Genomic DNA, 17,454 nt, shown 5'->3' with positions numbered 1-17,454 from the left:
TAGTTGTTGCTTGGTAGTGTGTGGAGCTTTATTTATTTAGGAATTTCACCATTCAGTCACTGGGCAGTGGACAACATATTAAAGCATATCAATAAACATTATAAAACCCAGTAAAACATTACTGCAAAATAAACTTGGCTTAAACTAAGAGAACAACATAAAATAGTAGAGTGTACAGTGCAAAGCTAAACTCAGACAGAATGCGCCCCTTTACGTCCAAAAGCCTGAAAAAATGTATCTGTCTTCACCCACCACCCAAAAAAGTAAAGTGTTGGGCTGAGACATACCTCAGTGGAGGAGTCGTTCCAAAGTTTTGGAGTGCCACAGATAAAGTCCTACTCTTGGCCCAGACTCAGCTGACCTCATCCTTGGCCAGGACCACCAGGAGAGTCTCATGGGTAAGCAAACAAAGGCCTGGGGGCCGGATCCGGCCCAATCACCTTCTCAATCCGGCCCGCAGAAGTCCGGGAATCAGCATGTTTTTATATGAGTAGAATGTGTGCTTTTATTTAAAATGCATCTCTGGATTATTTGTGGGGCATAGGAATTCGTTCAGTTTTTCCCTTTCAAAATATAATCCGCCCCCCCCCCAAGGTCTGAGGGACAGTGGACCGGCCCCCTGCTGAAAAAGTTTGCTGACCCCTGATCTTAAAGATTGGACAGGATGGTGGGGCAGAAGTTTGGGTCTTGGGCTTTTCAGAACTTAAAATGTCAATGGTAGATAGGTAGCCGTGTTGGTCTGCCATAGTCAAAATAAAAAATTCCTTCCAGTAGCACCTTAAAGACCAACTAAGTTAGTTCTTGGTATGAGCTTTCGTGTGCATGCACACTTCTTCAGATACACAGTGTATCTGAAGAAGTGTGCATGCACACGAAAGCTCATACCAAGAACTAACTTAGTTGGTCTTTAAGGTGCTACTGGAAGGAATTTTTTATTTTAAAATGTCAATGTTAGAGCTTTACATCGGCTGTTAACTATGATACACATTCTCTATCTCCGTCACACACATGCTTCACCTAGGGGTAATTATCTTTCCCATATTCTGGGATATATGGCAGTAGCTCCAGTATAAGGGCTTTGGTAATGAACAAATCTGATCCTATTATTCATGCATGAAATATATGAAGTGAGAATTTACAGTCCCCTTACTTAAATATGAAAGATATGAAACTATAAGCCCACACAGTAACTATCTAACCTGCTTATTACCACTTGTATGTAATGTCCAAAATCAAATGTATGCATATTAAGAGACATCTCCAACTTTTGAATTGCCTTCAGGATTTAAGGTGGGTGAAATATTTAGTTTGCTAGCAAGAACTTCAATTCAAAAAGTTAAGGAACTCCATACGTATGAAATTTATTTGGTCTTAATTGCTTCAAGACACTTTGGCATCTGAGATAAAAATAAACATTTTATTTTATTTTTACTCAAGTTTTTAGGATAAACCATCAGAAAGCAGATTGCATTATTAGTTTCCTCTGTCAAAGCCCATTGATTACGGCAGGTAGTCTGTGGATGTCCAGATGTTGTTGGACCAGACCGCAATTTCCCTTGTCTCTAGCTAGCATGAACAACTATCAGGGATTATGGAAGTTGTGGTCCAGCCACATCTGGAGAACAACAGATACCTCACCACCTTTTAGCTGGGGTAGGAGCTCTTGTTCTGAATGTGCAACAGTGAACAACATTTTGAAGCATTGATAATTACATGTGAAATTCCTTGGCTCTTAACCAGTGCCTGCCCAACTATATATCAACTTGAACAAAACTATGAGGACAAATGTCATCAAACAGGTATTCTCCAACATGGTGTCCATATTTTTTGAATGCTTCCATCCCAGATCGCTGGCATGGTAGTTTTAGTTCCAAACATCTAGGGGGCACCAGGTTGGGCAAGACTGATCTAGAGAGTTGACATCAAGTTAGACCTCTTTCAGTTTAGCCAGGTTTTTTTACCTGCCCCATGCCTGATGTCATAAATGGGCGTGACTTGGCTAAAATGACCTGAGGGCTGGAGCTTTCACACCCTTGTATCAGCAGAATCAGCTCTATCTTATATGTGTGGGAATTACTTTTAAAGTCTCGCGCATGAATACAGTTGTAGTCACACAATGGCAGCCTATTTTTAAAAATATTTAGCATTTGAACAGTATTATTCCATAGCAGTTTGCAAATTCTTGTAAGAACCCAGGAATTCAGTGACTCTGTTTAACTTTTTATCTATTCCAAGATAAGAAGGATGAAATGTGAGGGGAGATGTAAAACCTGAGAAACTAGAGCCACAGAAATTATGGCTACTGGGACAAGGATGGAAAGTTAGCAATATTCTCATTTTATCTAAAAAAAAAAATCTGCTTTAAGATGCTATGTTCACTTGTTCCAACTCTCTCCCTTCCCTAAATGACACTTTAATTCAGTGTGTTTATCATGCTTCAGCTTTTCTTACTCCCAATTATGAGTTGTTATAACACAGGGAACAAATTGGATAATCAATGCACAGCAGGGAAAAAAGGCAGATAAAAACAAAACATATCATTTAATCACAGAGAAATAACTTTGGTTTTTGTTGAGTAACTTACAAAGCAATCTTGGATTCCCCACCACATCTGCAGCCCTGTTGGCCAGGGTGGAAGGAGGGGCAGTTGTGGGTCTCTCTCTCTCTCTCTCTCTCTCTCTCTCTCTCTCTCTCTCTCTCTCACTCTCTCTTTCCCCCTGTAATGTTTTCAGGTTGGTACAGTGATCACCAAACACCCTCTGCTTTTTTTTGCTGGTTACCACAGGCTGCAAGGGACGTGGGTGACGCTGTGGGTTAAACCACAGAGCCTAGGACTTGCCGATCAGAAGGTCGGCGGTTCGAATCCCCATGGCAGGGTGAGCTCCCGTTGCTCTGTCCCAGCTCCTGCCAACCTAGCAGTTCAAAAGCACATAGTGCAAGTAGATAAATAGGTCCCGCTCTGGCGGGAAGGTAAATGGCATTTCCGTGTACTGCTCTGGTTCGCCAGAAGCGGCTTAGACATGCTGGCCACATGACCCGGAAGCTGTACGCCGGCTCCCTCGGCCAATAAAGTGAGATGAGCGCCGCAACCCCAGAGTCGGCCGCGACTGGACCTAATGGTCAGGGGTCCCTTTACCTTTACTACCACAGGCTGTATCTGCTTGGACAGAGCATTAACCCTCCACTATAGCAGAGTCTCCCCCTTCCAGCAGTGCACCATCTTGCCAGAGGAGGCTGGTGTTCTGACTAACAGAATTCATACTACATCCTATCGTACACATACCCAGCACTGGGGGAATAGGATTGCCACTCTAGTGCAAAACTCCACAATATAGTTTCATACAGGTATGTGGCTGGGCTGTTCGTGGGAGCGAATGGGGCCCGGTAGAAATTGCGCTAGTTACACACCTGCCCAATTGGTCCCAGGGCTTTCCAGAATACTACTCCTGCTTTCACCTTAACTCCTCTTCCTTGTCTTTCTCCTCACCCTCTTCATGGTTTTAAATTGTTTTGCCACTCGCCTTTCCCTTTGACCTGTCCTCATGAGAGCAAGGCATTCTGGGTGAGGTAGCCCAGAGGAAGGGAGAGAGTGCCAGTGCCATGTTAGCAGTGGCAAAACCATATTAAACTGTGTGTTTGTGAGTGTGTGACTATGTGAGGTCTTCTAAAGCATGGGACCATGGAAGCTCGCCATGATTTGCCCTAGGGACGGAACTGGTATGGGAAAGTTCTAGGATGTGATATGAATGCAGTCTCTGATACCTTATAAAATCCATAAGCCACATAGCAAGCTGTATAGCAAACCATTGCTTGCTTAACCATGTATCTTACCTAGAGGCAGCTTTGAAGCTGCCAAAACAATTGCTGATATTATCCATCAAGAAACCAAATGCTGCAATAAAATATATATTCTATGATTCTGCATCTGGGTCTGGATATTTACAAGCACAGACTGGGAGGAGGAAGTGAATATTTTAGCCTGTGATTCTTAGAAGGGATCCTTCTACCACAGTTCTTAAAAATAACAGTCATTTTCACTGACATAGCTCACTACTGGTTTTCTAGAAGAAGCAATTGTAGGTCACTTACAAAGTCCCAACACTCCCCCCCCCCATGTCTGACCACACACAGTCTTCCCAAAGCTTTGAGTTTAGTATAAATAAGGCGCCCGCCCCCCTCAAGCTATTACTTTTTGGTTTATCTTCAGTTACGCTGAAAAGTAATAGGAAGCAATGCAAACCATAATTCAGACGGCTAATGCTATAAACTTATATGAGAAAGAAGGTGTACCTCTTAGCTCTCTTCACAAACGATGCCTGATCTTTAGCTGTCCTTTAACAGGCGTTTTCATTTGTTTGGTTAGATGTACATCCTTTCTTTAGGCCATCAGTGTTCTCTCTTGCAATGTTAAATGTAACAGTCCTTTAAAAAAAATCAATTGTGCCTTATCAATGCTGCAAAGAGGAAAATGTGAATTGTAGAATGCATCAGCACATATCCAAGGTTAATTTCCTCTCCAGAAAAGGATGATTTACTGAATAGGAAGCCATCTGTGTAATATATTTTCCTGTGGGTCTATAATCACCATAGGTTTTCCAAGATTAAAAAAAAAAAGGTATGTCAAGTGTTATTCTACAAAGTTGGAGTAAACTAGGCAGGGCACCATGATTCTAATTTCAGTAGAGAAAATAGGCAAATAGATTTCATTAGTGGGTAGGAAGATCGCATCAAGTGCTGAGGACTGTTCTTGGATAAAAAAAGCCCAACACTGTATTTGTTCAGTGTTCATTGTGGTTATTTTTTATACCTCACAATAATTATAGTAATGGTATCAGTCTAGGATAAAGTCTCACTTTGAGGTGGAAAAATGCTAGTATTTGTTCGTGTACACAGTTATTATATGGGGTAAGTATCAATGTTGGGTCTCCTTTCCCCTGCAGCGGATTTTAGCGGCCTGGGGAACTACAGGGGGAGGAGAAGAAGGGAAAGTCCCATTGCATGAGCACAAATCTGTTGTGCGTTTGCGTAAACGTCTTTGAATGACACCCATAATTAATATATTTATAATGCATTCTTGTGCATGTCTGTACAGAGGCAAGCCTCTTTGAGTTCAGTGGACCTTACTCTTGGGTATTTCCCTGCTTAGGGAAGCTTTTAATGTTTGATGGACTATTGTATTTTAATATTTTGTTGGAAGCTGCCCAGAGTGGCTGGGGAAACCAGATGGGCGGGGTATAAATAATAAATTATTATTATTATTATTATCATTATTATTATTACTACTACTATATCTTTAAAATGGTTTCTAACCATAGTTACCTACTGTATAAAACTATTGAATTCTTGCCACTGAGGAATGAAAACAGGCAGTCTGAAATGGAGTGGAGTGAAAATTGATGGAGCAGGTGTGCCTTCATCCATAATGGTGCCCTCAAAACTATGTAAGGAGAAGGTATTTACTTCATTTAAACTGAATTTATTCTCCATTTTTAATGAAAGTTTCTCAGGAACCAGAAGGTTCAGATCTTCTTACCTTCTCAGACCTTATGTTGGTTACTCTGTGGCATATAGACTGATTGATATGGTAAAAGAGTTTCTGTATCTTCAAATAAGACAATTTCCACTTGCTTTTGATTTTTAAATGAAAAATCCTACACCTAACATATCCCTGTTCAGTCTCAATCCCTAAAATAAAGGCATGTGCTCTATTTCAGTTTCCTTACAACCACAATTCTTAAAGGCCTGTCAGATCTCATTGCCTTTGAGACATTAAAAACTTACTGAAGTGCCACATCTTAGGCTAATAGGCAACTTTTAAGTTGGACGGCCACCACCTTTGCAGATTAGCTTGAAAACACTGTGCACTATTTCAGCACCACTGCTAGACTGCCCTGAACTCTACTCCAGGCCCAGCCAAGATACTAGTGCATTTTATTTTGAGAGTTGGCAACCCCAGCTTCTAGTCATTTCTAAGTCTGCACTGCTTCTTGTTCTTTTGTTTTCGTTTTATGAGATTGTCCGGCATCTGTACGCATGTTCTAGGGAACTTGGGTTGGGTCAGTTGCGGTAAATGAAAAGCTCCCGTTTTGCAGAGTCATTCTAGACCGTGGGGTTGACATTGGAAAGTTAAGCACTGGCATATTTTTTATCTAGGTGAGTAGACCTTTTCACTTTATATATTTACTTACCGAAAGGGACATGGGTAGCCACTGAGCCTCTTGGGCTTGCTGATCATAAGGTTGGCAGTTTGAATCTGCGCAACAGGGTGAGCTCCCTGTCCCAGTTCCTGCCAGCCTAGCAGTTCAGAAGCATACCAGCGCGAGTAGATAAACAGGTACCGCTGCAGCAGGAAGGCCCTTTACTTTTACCTTTCACCTTATTTACTTACCAGCCATTTGTGTTTTCAAGGTTGGGGATGTGAAAGGAACAGTATTATGCATCTTCCAGGCTAGTACACTTGCGCAGCGGTGTTTAGACATTAATTCAGCCAAAGGACCATTGCCTCACATTCTGTGTTAAGCTGTGGATTAGCAGGACTGAAGGGAAAAGCAACAACAAAAGCTCCTGGTGATAGAAAGATTACGATTATTTAGCTTTATTACTTGCAATCGCAGGCACGAACATGTCCTTTCAGTAATTCTGAATTGTCGCATTGTTACAATTAACTGTGTCCATGTAGCTAAAAATTGGACTAAATTTAAAGGATGAGGATATGTTAAATGGTTCTGGTGTTATTTATCTGTTTCTGACTGTATTGTATAACTGAAATGCAGGGGGGTGTGTGTGTGTCTAATTACGCTTATTGGTGATACCTTTTGTACCTCTGTTGTTGAAACTTTTCTGCTGTGCACATATATGCCCACAATATCAGGAAGACTGATCCAGCCCCAAACACCCACTTCATTGCATGGGCAGCTGCACATGAGTACATTGCCTGTGTAACCTTGTCACAGACCTACAAGGAGGAAGGTACATCCTGACCCAGAAAGATTATGAGGGTGACCTTGCAGAGAGGTGAAACCCTCAGCCTGCAGCAAAATAGGCACAGGATGTTGGGTATTCAGAGCAGGTATACAAGAGTGACGAACGGTGTGGCCTGTGCAATTCCCTCACCAGAAAACTCGACTGGCTCCCTCTTTGTTGAAAGGGAAAACTTCCTTGTTCCAACAGGATTTGGGGAACTGACGGCTTTTAATGAAGGGCGAATGCCGTGCTCTTTTTATTGTAATTATTGGTGTGGTTTTTATACACTTTTATATAGAATTGTATAGGGACGCGGGTGGTGCTGTGGGTTAAACCACAGCGCCTAGGACTTGCCGATCAGAAGGTCGGCGGTTCGAATCCCCGCGACGGGGTGAGCTCTCATTGCTCGGTCCCAGCTCCTGCCAACCTAGCAGTTCGAAAGCACGTCAAAGTGCAAGTAGATAAATAGGTAAATGGCGTTTCCGTGTGCTGCTCTGGTTCGCCAGAAGCGGCTTAGTCATGCTGGCCACATGACCCAGAAGCTGTACGCCGGCTCCCTTGGCCAATAAAGTGAGACGAGCGCTGCAACCCCAGAGTCGGCCACGACTGGACCTAACGGTCAGGGGTCCCTTTACCTTTATATAGAATTGTAGAGTTGGAAGGGACCCCAAGGGTCTTGTAGTCCAACACCCTGCAATACAACAATCACAGCTAAAGCATCTCTGGCAGATGGCCACCTGTTTCAAAATCTCCAAGGAAGGAGATCCCCCACCTTTGTCCAAAGCTCTTTTAAAACTGTGCATAGTTTTACATAGCTTTAATTCTGTCAATGTTTAATTGGTCTTTAATGAGCATTTTCTCCATGTTTTTAGCAGTTTTTATTTTTAGATGTATGATACCTTAAGTTTTGTCGGATAATAATAATAATAATAATAGCCTGTCCGTGCATTAGAAAGAAAAGTTGAAACACTGGAAAGTGTGCCAAAAAAGGAAAGTCCATTAAGGCTTGACATCAACATAAACAAACGAACTGTAGCACCAGATAGAGACTATGTTTCTGCGCATGCAGTAGTGAGCGGGTCATGATGATGTTCACCATTCTTTGGAGTTTGTCTTTTAGATGCTTATGGACTCGCACATATGTACAGCTGTTCTGCTGCTGGTAGGTGTTATATAATCCCCAAGGAACTATCCACATTTATGACTAAATTATTTGTACTATACCCTGAGCAAGGCCTTGTATTGAAAGCTAAATCCAAGGTGCTGACGTGTTTTGATGCACATGGACGACGTTTGCATCTTATTCTGGGGTGTAAGCCGCCAGAGAACTTTTATATTACAGTGTGACATACAAATCCCAGAAATAAATGCTTATTCAGAAGAAGACTTGGTGAAGGCAAAATGGCATTTCCCCTGATACCCTGTGCAAACTTAGTTGGAATTAAGTCCCAATGAATTTAAGGAAACATGGACAGAATCATCCTAAATCTTCCCTTTTGGAAGTGATCCAGTTCTTTGTCTCCATACAGATTGGTAAAGGCATCCCTACACATTTTAAGGAAACGTGGCTTGAAAAGATCAGTACACAAGATTCATTGTCAGCAAGTAGCATTTCTCTCTTTCAAAAGTTGACCTTTGCTGGTTTTTTTATTTTATTTTAAAGATATATCTGTACTTTTTTATCTTTTTAAAAGCATGCATTTTTGGTTAAGAAATTGAAGATAATTTCTTTGTCCTACTTCTAGGCTGGGGAGGTTCAGATAAAAAAGAATTCCTGTCTTAAAAGTCACACATGGCTGTAATTTAAGTTTTTTTTTTAACCTTCTTGTCCGTAACAGTTGAAAGAAACCTTCAATGAAACTTTATTAACTAGACCAATGCCTGAGGCTATAAAGGTTCATTTATTACCAGTTTCTTGGCTGTTTTTCTTCTTCTATTTTTCGGTTAAACTCATAGCGTAAGATAATACTTCACAAAATTAAACCTTTGACCTTCTGTAGAGTTAAGTCGCCTTTGATTAGATAAAGTAACAATTTATGGTCCAGCTTGAGGTTGCACATGAAATGAATAATGCAACAGACTGAATGAGGACTGAAAATCTATTGCTTTTGAAGAGATGACTGTTAAAAAGAAATCTACACTCTTAATTGAATTGTTTTGATTCTGTACGCACATCTGCAATATTTCAGACTCTTCATAGAAAATGTAGTCTTTTATTTGGTGGTTTCTGTATATTATATGTAGTTAAAATCTGGGTAAACTTAGTAAACTCCATTGAATCTAATCAGAAAACAAGATCCTGCTGAAAATATGTAGTAGGTGTTTTGTTATTTTAAGCAATTGGATATGTTCCTTCAGACTTTTTAAAATAAAAAAGTGAAAATGAGTGCCATTGATTTTCAGTGCTATTTTCTTACTTCATAATTACCTTTAGGATTGCAGCCTAGCACCGTAATTCTGTGCTTTTATTCAGAAGCAAGCCCACCGAGTCCAATAGTCCTTAGTACCAAGAAAGTGTACATAAGATTACAGCGTGAGATTTTAAAAAAGCAGGGATGCTACAAAAGAAACCCAGGAGCAGCAAATAAGCATCCCTACAAGAGAAGATCAGTGTAAGAACATCTCATCATGAACCACTGTGACAATCAATAGGGTGTAATTAATAGAAAGGCCTTAAGGGTAGCATATTGGATAGAGAGAAATATGGGATATGCAAAGTATATATTGGATTAACTCATGTAATTGACAGGGTAGGGCCTTCTTTGTGGTGGTGCTTTGCTTGTGGAACCCTCTGCCCTTGGAAGTGAGTTGAACATCACTGATGCTGAGTTGCCATCATTTGCTAAAGAGTAATCTATTTACTCAGGCCTTTGGGACAGCTTGATGCTTGTGCTAGGCTATTTATATTAATTTACTTGCTGCTGGACTGTTAATATGGTATGTAAATTTTGATTTTAATGTTTTATTGATTGTAATGCAGGGCTTCCTAAATTGTGTTCTATGAGCTTCATTCACATGGTCTGGTATGTCCACACTAATTGCACTTTTATCGCTTCTTTTATTTCTTATATTGTATGACGATTTGCTTTCCATGGGAATGCAAATTGTAACAATAATATACAATCTAAGAAATAAAAGAAGCAATAAAGATGCAATAAAAAAACATACAGTGTCTAGCACACCACATTACAACAGGTAAAAGTAACACTTAAGTGGTTCACCATGACCATAAGCAATTTTAAAGTGGTCAATGGGAAAAAGTTTGAGGTCCATTATTATAATGGTATGGTTGTATTTTATTGTTTCATGATGTACTGTAAACAGCCGTAGATTGTTTTGATGAAGAGCAGTCAAGTAAATCATGCAAATGGATAAATATACCGACAATGCAATCCTAGCCTTGCCATATGTCATGAAAATTCCTGACATGTCCTGGTTTTCGGGTGTAAAAATGGTGCTGGGGAAATGGGATGTATGGCAGTGCGATGGAAAAAGCAGTAGAAACAGCTCAAAGAAGCTCAACAATTTTGAGGACTTCCTACAAAAAGCTCAACAACTTTGCGAGTGTCATGAATTTTACTATGCAGCCCTATGTAGGTGTACTCAGAAGTTACTTATACTGAATTCCTTGGGGCTATGGAAATATGCATAAGATTTCAGCCTAAGCAAATTTGACTATGGAAAGAAAAATGTTCTTAATCTTTAAGAGGTTTACATACTTCTAAAAATGGAAGTATAAGTTATTAATTTCCATGAAAGTGAATTTATCTTAATATTGATAAAATTGTTTTTAAAATATTTTAAACCTATCAACTTCGATCCAAAGAAAGTTAGTCATGTTGAAATTGCATGGGTTTTTTATTTTTTCTGTATTACATACAACTTTCTGCTGAAACACACATAGATACGTATGTGTCATCATCTGCTTTCGAAAGCAAAATTATTTTGTCTTCTATGGCCTATTTAGATCGTCATTACACAGGGACTACATGGATCCTGAGTTGAATATGAGGTCTCTAGAAGGGTTTTTCAAAGAAAAAAAAAAGAATTAGTTCTATTTGAATTGTGAAATAATAGTGTTATTTCGAAGTAAGTGACATCAAAATCAATTGGACTTGTTGCTATGCAGCATGACTAAATTACCAAGTAGCAACCTGACGAGCTGACTCTGTCCTTTAAAAACTCTGGTTATAGTGGATGCAATTGCTGCAGTAATAGTTTGGTGAGTTATATTGGCTTTTATCCCACCTCCTACCCCCAAATTGGCATTCTCATGCCTAGCCATCCCTTAGCCCTGTGCCCATTCTTCTGCCCTGCCTGCTGCGAGACAAAATTAAAACTACTTGCTGCAGCAGGTGGGGCAGAAAATTAGGTAAAGCATCTGACGAAGGAACAGGGTTGAAAAATACTAGATATTCTTTAGCTGCTTTGGGGCTTTTAAAGAGGCTGGATTTCCTCAATGAATATCTGGCAATCATTGAGCAGTTCCATACATTTAGTAACTACTACTACTACTACTACTACTACTACTACTACTACTACTACTTATTATTATTATTTAAACCCTGCCCATCTGGCTGGGTATCCCCAGGAAAAATTCATTTCTTTGCACAGGGGAGTTTATAGCATCCAGACGAAAAGTTTTCAATTTTGCTTCAACCATGCGCAAATTACAATAAACCGGAAGAGATGAAACCAGCAAACTACACTTTCCAACAGTTAACCCCTCCCTGCAAAGTAGGGATGTTCTTGTGATTCGCATTTTCATTTTAAAGAAAACACCCCACCCACCCCTTTCGCTATTACTCATCAGTATCATCTTTACGCCACTTCCAATATGCTATATTATATTCGCTAGTTCTGTGACCAGCTATCTCACAGGCGGTTTTAAGTACTCTTTATTTAGTCCACTTGTCCTAACTACATGTTACATTCACTCAAGAAATGTTAATGAAGCACCTGTATCCTAAAGATTAGTGACGGCTATCAGAAAACAGCCTGTTCCTAGTAAATCAGAACAGTTTAAGCAGATGGGCTGGACTATAACAGTGAAAGCAACAGAAATAGTTCAAAAAGTAGCAGTGGAATTTAACCACTACCACCACCACGATTTTCACCCTGCGCCTTCAGCGTCATTAAGGATGTGGCTTGACAGGGCTCCCTAGGTGGCTAACTGCAGATTGTGGCATCATCACTGAGAATGGCTTTCCCTGAGCCCTATGGATAGAATCATAGAGTACATGCTTACTTCAAAGTAAGTACATACTTACTTCAAAGAGATTCATTGGGGAGGAGACATTCCCACAGATGCATTCTTCAGAAAGGCATTATCTTTGTTTTTGGAGATTTTTGTTGGAAGTGAACTTTAGTCGCCAAAACAAAATATTAAAGAAAACCGAACATTATCCCTTTTCAAACTTGGTAAATTGGAATCTCAGCACTGAGCCTTCCTAGATGTGTGAGGGAAGAGAAAATTGTTCTGCTGGATAGCACGGTGGTGAAGAAGGGGATTTGTTAGAAGAGCTCATTCAGTGTGTGTTTCTTTAGGTTTTCAGTGTCTGGCTGAGGTTAAGAGCTGAGTTTCTGCTAAGACTTGAAGAGCTTTGAATTGAGTTATAATTCAGGCTCACCCTGGTCTTACAAGACACCTTGAACAGACTTTTCCCGACGAGTCTATAGGAACTGTCAGCAGTAGGGAAGATTACTTCAGAACCACGATTGTTGAATTGAACTTTACTTTTTGATGTTTTGCTTTTTGAATTAAATTGTTGGACAAGATTAATTGTACACAGTGAGAGCTTTAAATGAATAGCTGTGTTAAAGCATTAAACTTCTAAGTATGTCACATGGGGGGAAAAGCTGGGAGGTTTAATGAATAAATGCATTTAATGCATAAAATGCCTCAGCTAATTTTTTAATTCCTCTACTAACGGTCTTTATTAAAGAAAAAAAAAAGCACATCGCCCTGTACTTTATTCATCCTTCTGTGGTGGTTGCGGAAATTTCATATTCCTGTGTCTTGCTAATCTCCTGGTTCCACAGAAGTAAACAATAGATTTCATAAATTAAAAATACGCGCTTCAGAACATGCTTCTAAAGATAAAAAACAAGGCTGTAAACATTTATGACTGAAACAAACTAGATTGTTCAAATACTGCCATGATGTATCATGTATATCAATATGGCACTGATATCAGTTAGAATGCAAACAAGGTTTTAAATGATGTGCCCCTTCATTTCAGCTGGAGAATCCACTTTACGCCATCTGCCTATCAGATGGTTAGGAACCAGGACTGCGTATTAATGCCACATGTTCGATTTTTCCTCCCTCTTGTAATGGTTAGATTCATATTGCTAATAGCTGTGCAGGAGCACTGTCGATGAAATTTGTGTGACGCTGGAGTGATGAGATATTTATAAAGTGGCCTGTCTCACTGAATAATCAGCAGGAAGAATGCCAGACATAAACAGCTTATCAATTTCGGAATATTAATGATAACTGCTGCCTGCAACTGTAATAGGCTGACTTTTCTCTCTCTTTTTTACACACTTGTTTACAATTCTTTGGAACAAATGCTAGGAGAAAACAAGAAATACTTTTTTAAAAATTCAGAGTAGTTATTGGGCTTATCTTAAAATTGCTCTCATATATTGATTTTTCCATCTAATTTAATTAATGGCAAGCAGCACTTATCCAAATGACCTAGAGAACATGAAAAACACAATATGAGTTTGAATAAAAACCGGGGTAATGATTACCTAGTGCACAATCCACAACTTGCCTTTTGTCCATGCTGGTGTGCTTTTATAGAACTCCTCTATTCCAAATCCAGAAGCTTTGCAACTGGTTGGGCTAGTTACAGTTCCTTCGCTTCAGTTCCACACTACAAGTGCTGCAGTCCTGTATCTTCTGACTATCGAAGCCACACCTGCCAGCCGCATTAGTGTCACAGGACGACAAATGATTAGTGGGCCATATGGTTTATGGATTTCAGAATTGGCTCAGATTTGCCAGATGTATAGGCTAGCAGTACATCCTCCTCTTGCTTTGTGGTGCAACACAGTTGTGGACTGGGCTGTGTTACAAACTGCTCTGACTATATGTTACGTACAGGGTTCAACACATTATGAGTGGCATTGGTGGCCAACCAAAATGTTGCCCTTTCTGGGACATACCCCTGGCATCATGTTGTATCTTTGAGTCTCAGTGACAAATAGAGGCACCTTTTTCCATTCACCTCTATCTCAGAGCGGGAGTTCTTGGGCTCCAGGACATGTTTGTGCAGGGCCTTCCTTTCTAATTCTTCCTCACCGTACAGCACGCAGTGCCTGAAAATCAGCTCTTAATAGTTGGGGGCTTCCAGAGTGGGCTTCAGTGTGATATGAAGGGCTACATTTGGAAAGAGAAAATCGCATTCTTATTAGTTAGCAGCAGAAGAACGTTCCACTCAAAGAGTAGAAGACACTTTGGATCCTAGGCACAACATAGACATTTCTCCACACTTGTATTACTATAGCCATTAAGAGATGGCCAAAACAAGACTGTCTTACAGTGGTAATTTAGTTTTTGTTATTGGCAGAGATTTAGAGGAAGAGTATGATACAAATGAGGAAAAACCACAAAAAACACCTCCTTTGGGACCCTGCTGTTAGTGAATGGATGGCCACATTGAAAAAGGTGCACTTAAAGGTTGCAATGAAGCATAAATGAGAAAGTGGTATTGGAGACAGGTATAGCCCAAGCAAATAACTTGGTTTGTGCACAAGTTACAGAATCAAATTTATTTTCGTAACGTGTCTCGTGCCTGAGAACAAAATCAGAATTCTTACTGTATTTCTTGGTTTAGAACTAGCATGCACTCTCTTAAGGTAATGAGCCAAAGCTTACATCCACCACTGAGTGGATAAAAACACAAGTTTGACAGCTTTACTAACAGGACTTGACAGAAAAACCATTCCCAGCTTGCAATCTTCTGGACTTTTAAGTTTATTTGGTTACATTTTGGACAGCTGACTTCTTCTTTTTAAAACTCATGCCTTCATTGAGAATTTGGTATTGTAAACAAATTTGGAGGAAAATGTAGCACACCAAATTGTGTATTGCTGAATTTTCTTCTTAGTAACTTAGTCAATTCCTTTTGGTGGCAGATGATGCGAGAAGAGTATCAATTTCAATGGAAAGTTGGTAGAAGTTAATTTAGTTCCATTCCTGTCTCTTTTTAGGTCTGACAGCTGCAGCTGCTGCAGCAGCAGCTGCCACCAATGCAGCCATTGCAGAAGCAATGAAGGTGAAAAAAATTAAATTAGAAGCTATGTCGAACTATCATGCCAGTAATAATCAGCACGGAGCAGAGTCTGAGAATGGGGATCTGAATTCTAGTGTGGGTAAGTTTCCGATCTAAAATAGAATTCTTATATAAGTAATACCATAACAGAAACAATACTGATTCTTGCATTATTTGTTTTTGCTACTATTGTAAGACTATTACTTTTGCATGTGGTTCTTTGCTGACCCGTTATTATATTATTTAAAAGAAAAACATTTGGATGGTGACTTTTCATTGTTAAAATCTAGGTAGGGTTATATGAAACAGAAAAATATCACAGTATCCCGCTGTCCTACCGGAAGTAAACACTCAACAGCCCAATCCCAGCCAAGTTAAGTAGAGAAATATTTGGTGCAAGGTTGTTTTGGTCTTGATGAATTCAACTGGACCAATGAAATGCAGGCATTAGGCTGCACAGTCTGGTGGGTATTTCAGTCTTCCATTACAAGTGCTGAAAGAGAAATAACGAACACATTAAACAAAGTTTGGAAATACTGGGTTGGATCCAGATGTAGGCATCCCCAGAGTGGACCTAAGCTTGACTAAGTCTGGATCCAACCCACTGTGTATTGAATTTTCATGGATAAATTCCTAAATGATAACTTCTGCCCCCACCATATGTTAAATATTTGGAACCATTAGCACGACTCTCTGTCTAATAAGATGCAGGGTTAACATGATGTGTTTACACATGTCGTAAATTTCCTTTGCTAAAATATACTTAAAATTATGGTAGCTTTTAAGGTCATTCCATTGTAATGGCTCCCTTCTGCTCTCTGAGATAAATGTAAGTAAGTGAACTGAAAGCGGAGTTTTAGTGCTGTTAACCATTGTACATGGCAGAGGTCGCGTAGACATAAAGCAGACATGACAATCTAATATATTCCTCTTTTTGTATTCTGCAAATTTTTGAGGTTATTCTTAAGGATGACAACTTGACAACTTTTTTGTTCTGAATCTTCCTGTACATATTTATTATTTAACCCATGCCCAAGAACAAAAGGAACAAATGTGCACATGTCAGCAGATTCCGAGGCCAGTTTTCCCTTCCTTTTTCTGTTAATGTTTCAGCAAATGGGGGTGGGGTGGCCCGGGGGGTTGAGGAGCTACAGGTACACTTAGGAAAACTGTTTCGGGAATGGCGAAGATAGATAGAAACACAGAAGTTTAATGGTCACCACTAAAAGTGGTTTCAAAGGAGGGTATGTGCTGGTGGGTGGGGCAGGGAAAACACACAGCAAAGAAACAAGAATAGTATTCTTGGCTGAATGAAATGAGCAGGGATTGGTTGCAAGAAGCACAGTACACGCCATATATTTTTTAAAGGGGGAGAACGGGTAGATGCTGCCTTTAAGCAATTGAGAAAAGGAGAGGTATGAAGAACGTCTTCTATTTTTTAACATGTAGCGTGACAAAAGTAAAATGACTTGTTCAAAATGACAGGTTTAGTAGGGCTTGCTTACTTTTTGAGGCTATTTTGATTCTAGTAGGAAATATAAAAGGCATTATTATCGAGGGTGCCATTTCTTGCCAGCAGTGCATAGTATTTTGATTAAATGTTAAGCTCTCTTTTACTTTCTTTCCTATCTCAAAAAGACATCCATGTTGAGGGTTTTGTAATATATAAATATGGCCATTTAATTAAGTGATAATTCATTTAAAAGGCAGGCAATTGCTCAAAAAGAATTGGTTGACGATCCTAATATTTAGAGATTTTAAGAATGGAACTAAAAGTCCAGCATGCTTTCTGCAAGTCTCAATTTCCTTCATTTCTGGACTTGCCTTTATTTTTCTGAATTAGTTATCACACAGACACACATATACATGTGCAAGTGTGGCTGATACTTTGGTACTGGTGTTTAAAGTTTCATGCATTTTTGTCCCTATAAATCTGGGTCTGAGGCACAATGAACAGAGTTTTGTTAATAACCTTGGTCTAAATAGCCCCAGGATGAGGTGAGAAGAATGATGATATTGGATTAGGGATCCATAATCTCACTTATCCTCACTTTGGTTCTGGGTTCTGGTTAGCTAAATGATCCTGAACCTGGAACTACAAGCTGGGACAATCGGATGTGCTTCTACCTTGTCCCTTCAGCACGAAGCTGGAGATGAGTGTTAGAAATGTGTGGGGTGCCCTCTGCACTCAAGGGGCGTTGTGAAC

General features: G+C 39.8%; 1 protein-coding gene across 11 annotated transcripts in view; it reads left to right on the top strand.

Moving 5' to 3' along the window:
- DACH1 (dachshund family transcription factor 1) overlaps nt 1-17,454 on the top strand; it is a 342,260-nt gene that overhangs the window by 157,661 nt on the left and 167,145 nt on the right. For 9 of the 11 annotated variants that reach the window (XM_083501200.1, XM_083501199.1, XM_083501197.1 and 6 more), the window contains exon 3: nt 15,187-15,348. The exons of the other annotated variants lie outside the window; for them this stretch is intronic. In XM_083501200.1, coding sequence (XP_083357326.1) covers nt 15,187-15,348 — 162 coding nt within the window. The remainder of the gene's footprint in view (nt 1-15,186; nt 15,349-17,454) is intronic. 11 annotated transcript variants of the gene reach the window in all.

This window comes from Podarcis liolepis, assembly GCF_965112155.1.
Source record: "Podarcis liolepis genome assembly, chromosome: 4".
NCBI classification, from domain to species: Eukaryota; Metazoa; Chordata; class Lepidosauria; order Squamata; family Lacertidae; genus Podarcis; species Podarcis liolepis.
The sequence above is the reverse complement of the archived record's forward strand: the minus strand, read 5'-3'. Positions and strand labels throughout refer to the sequence as shown.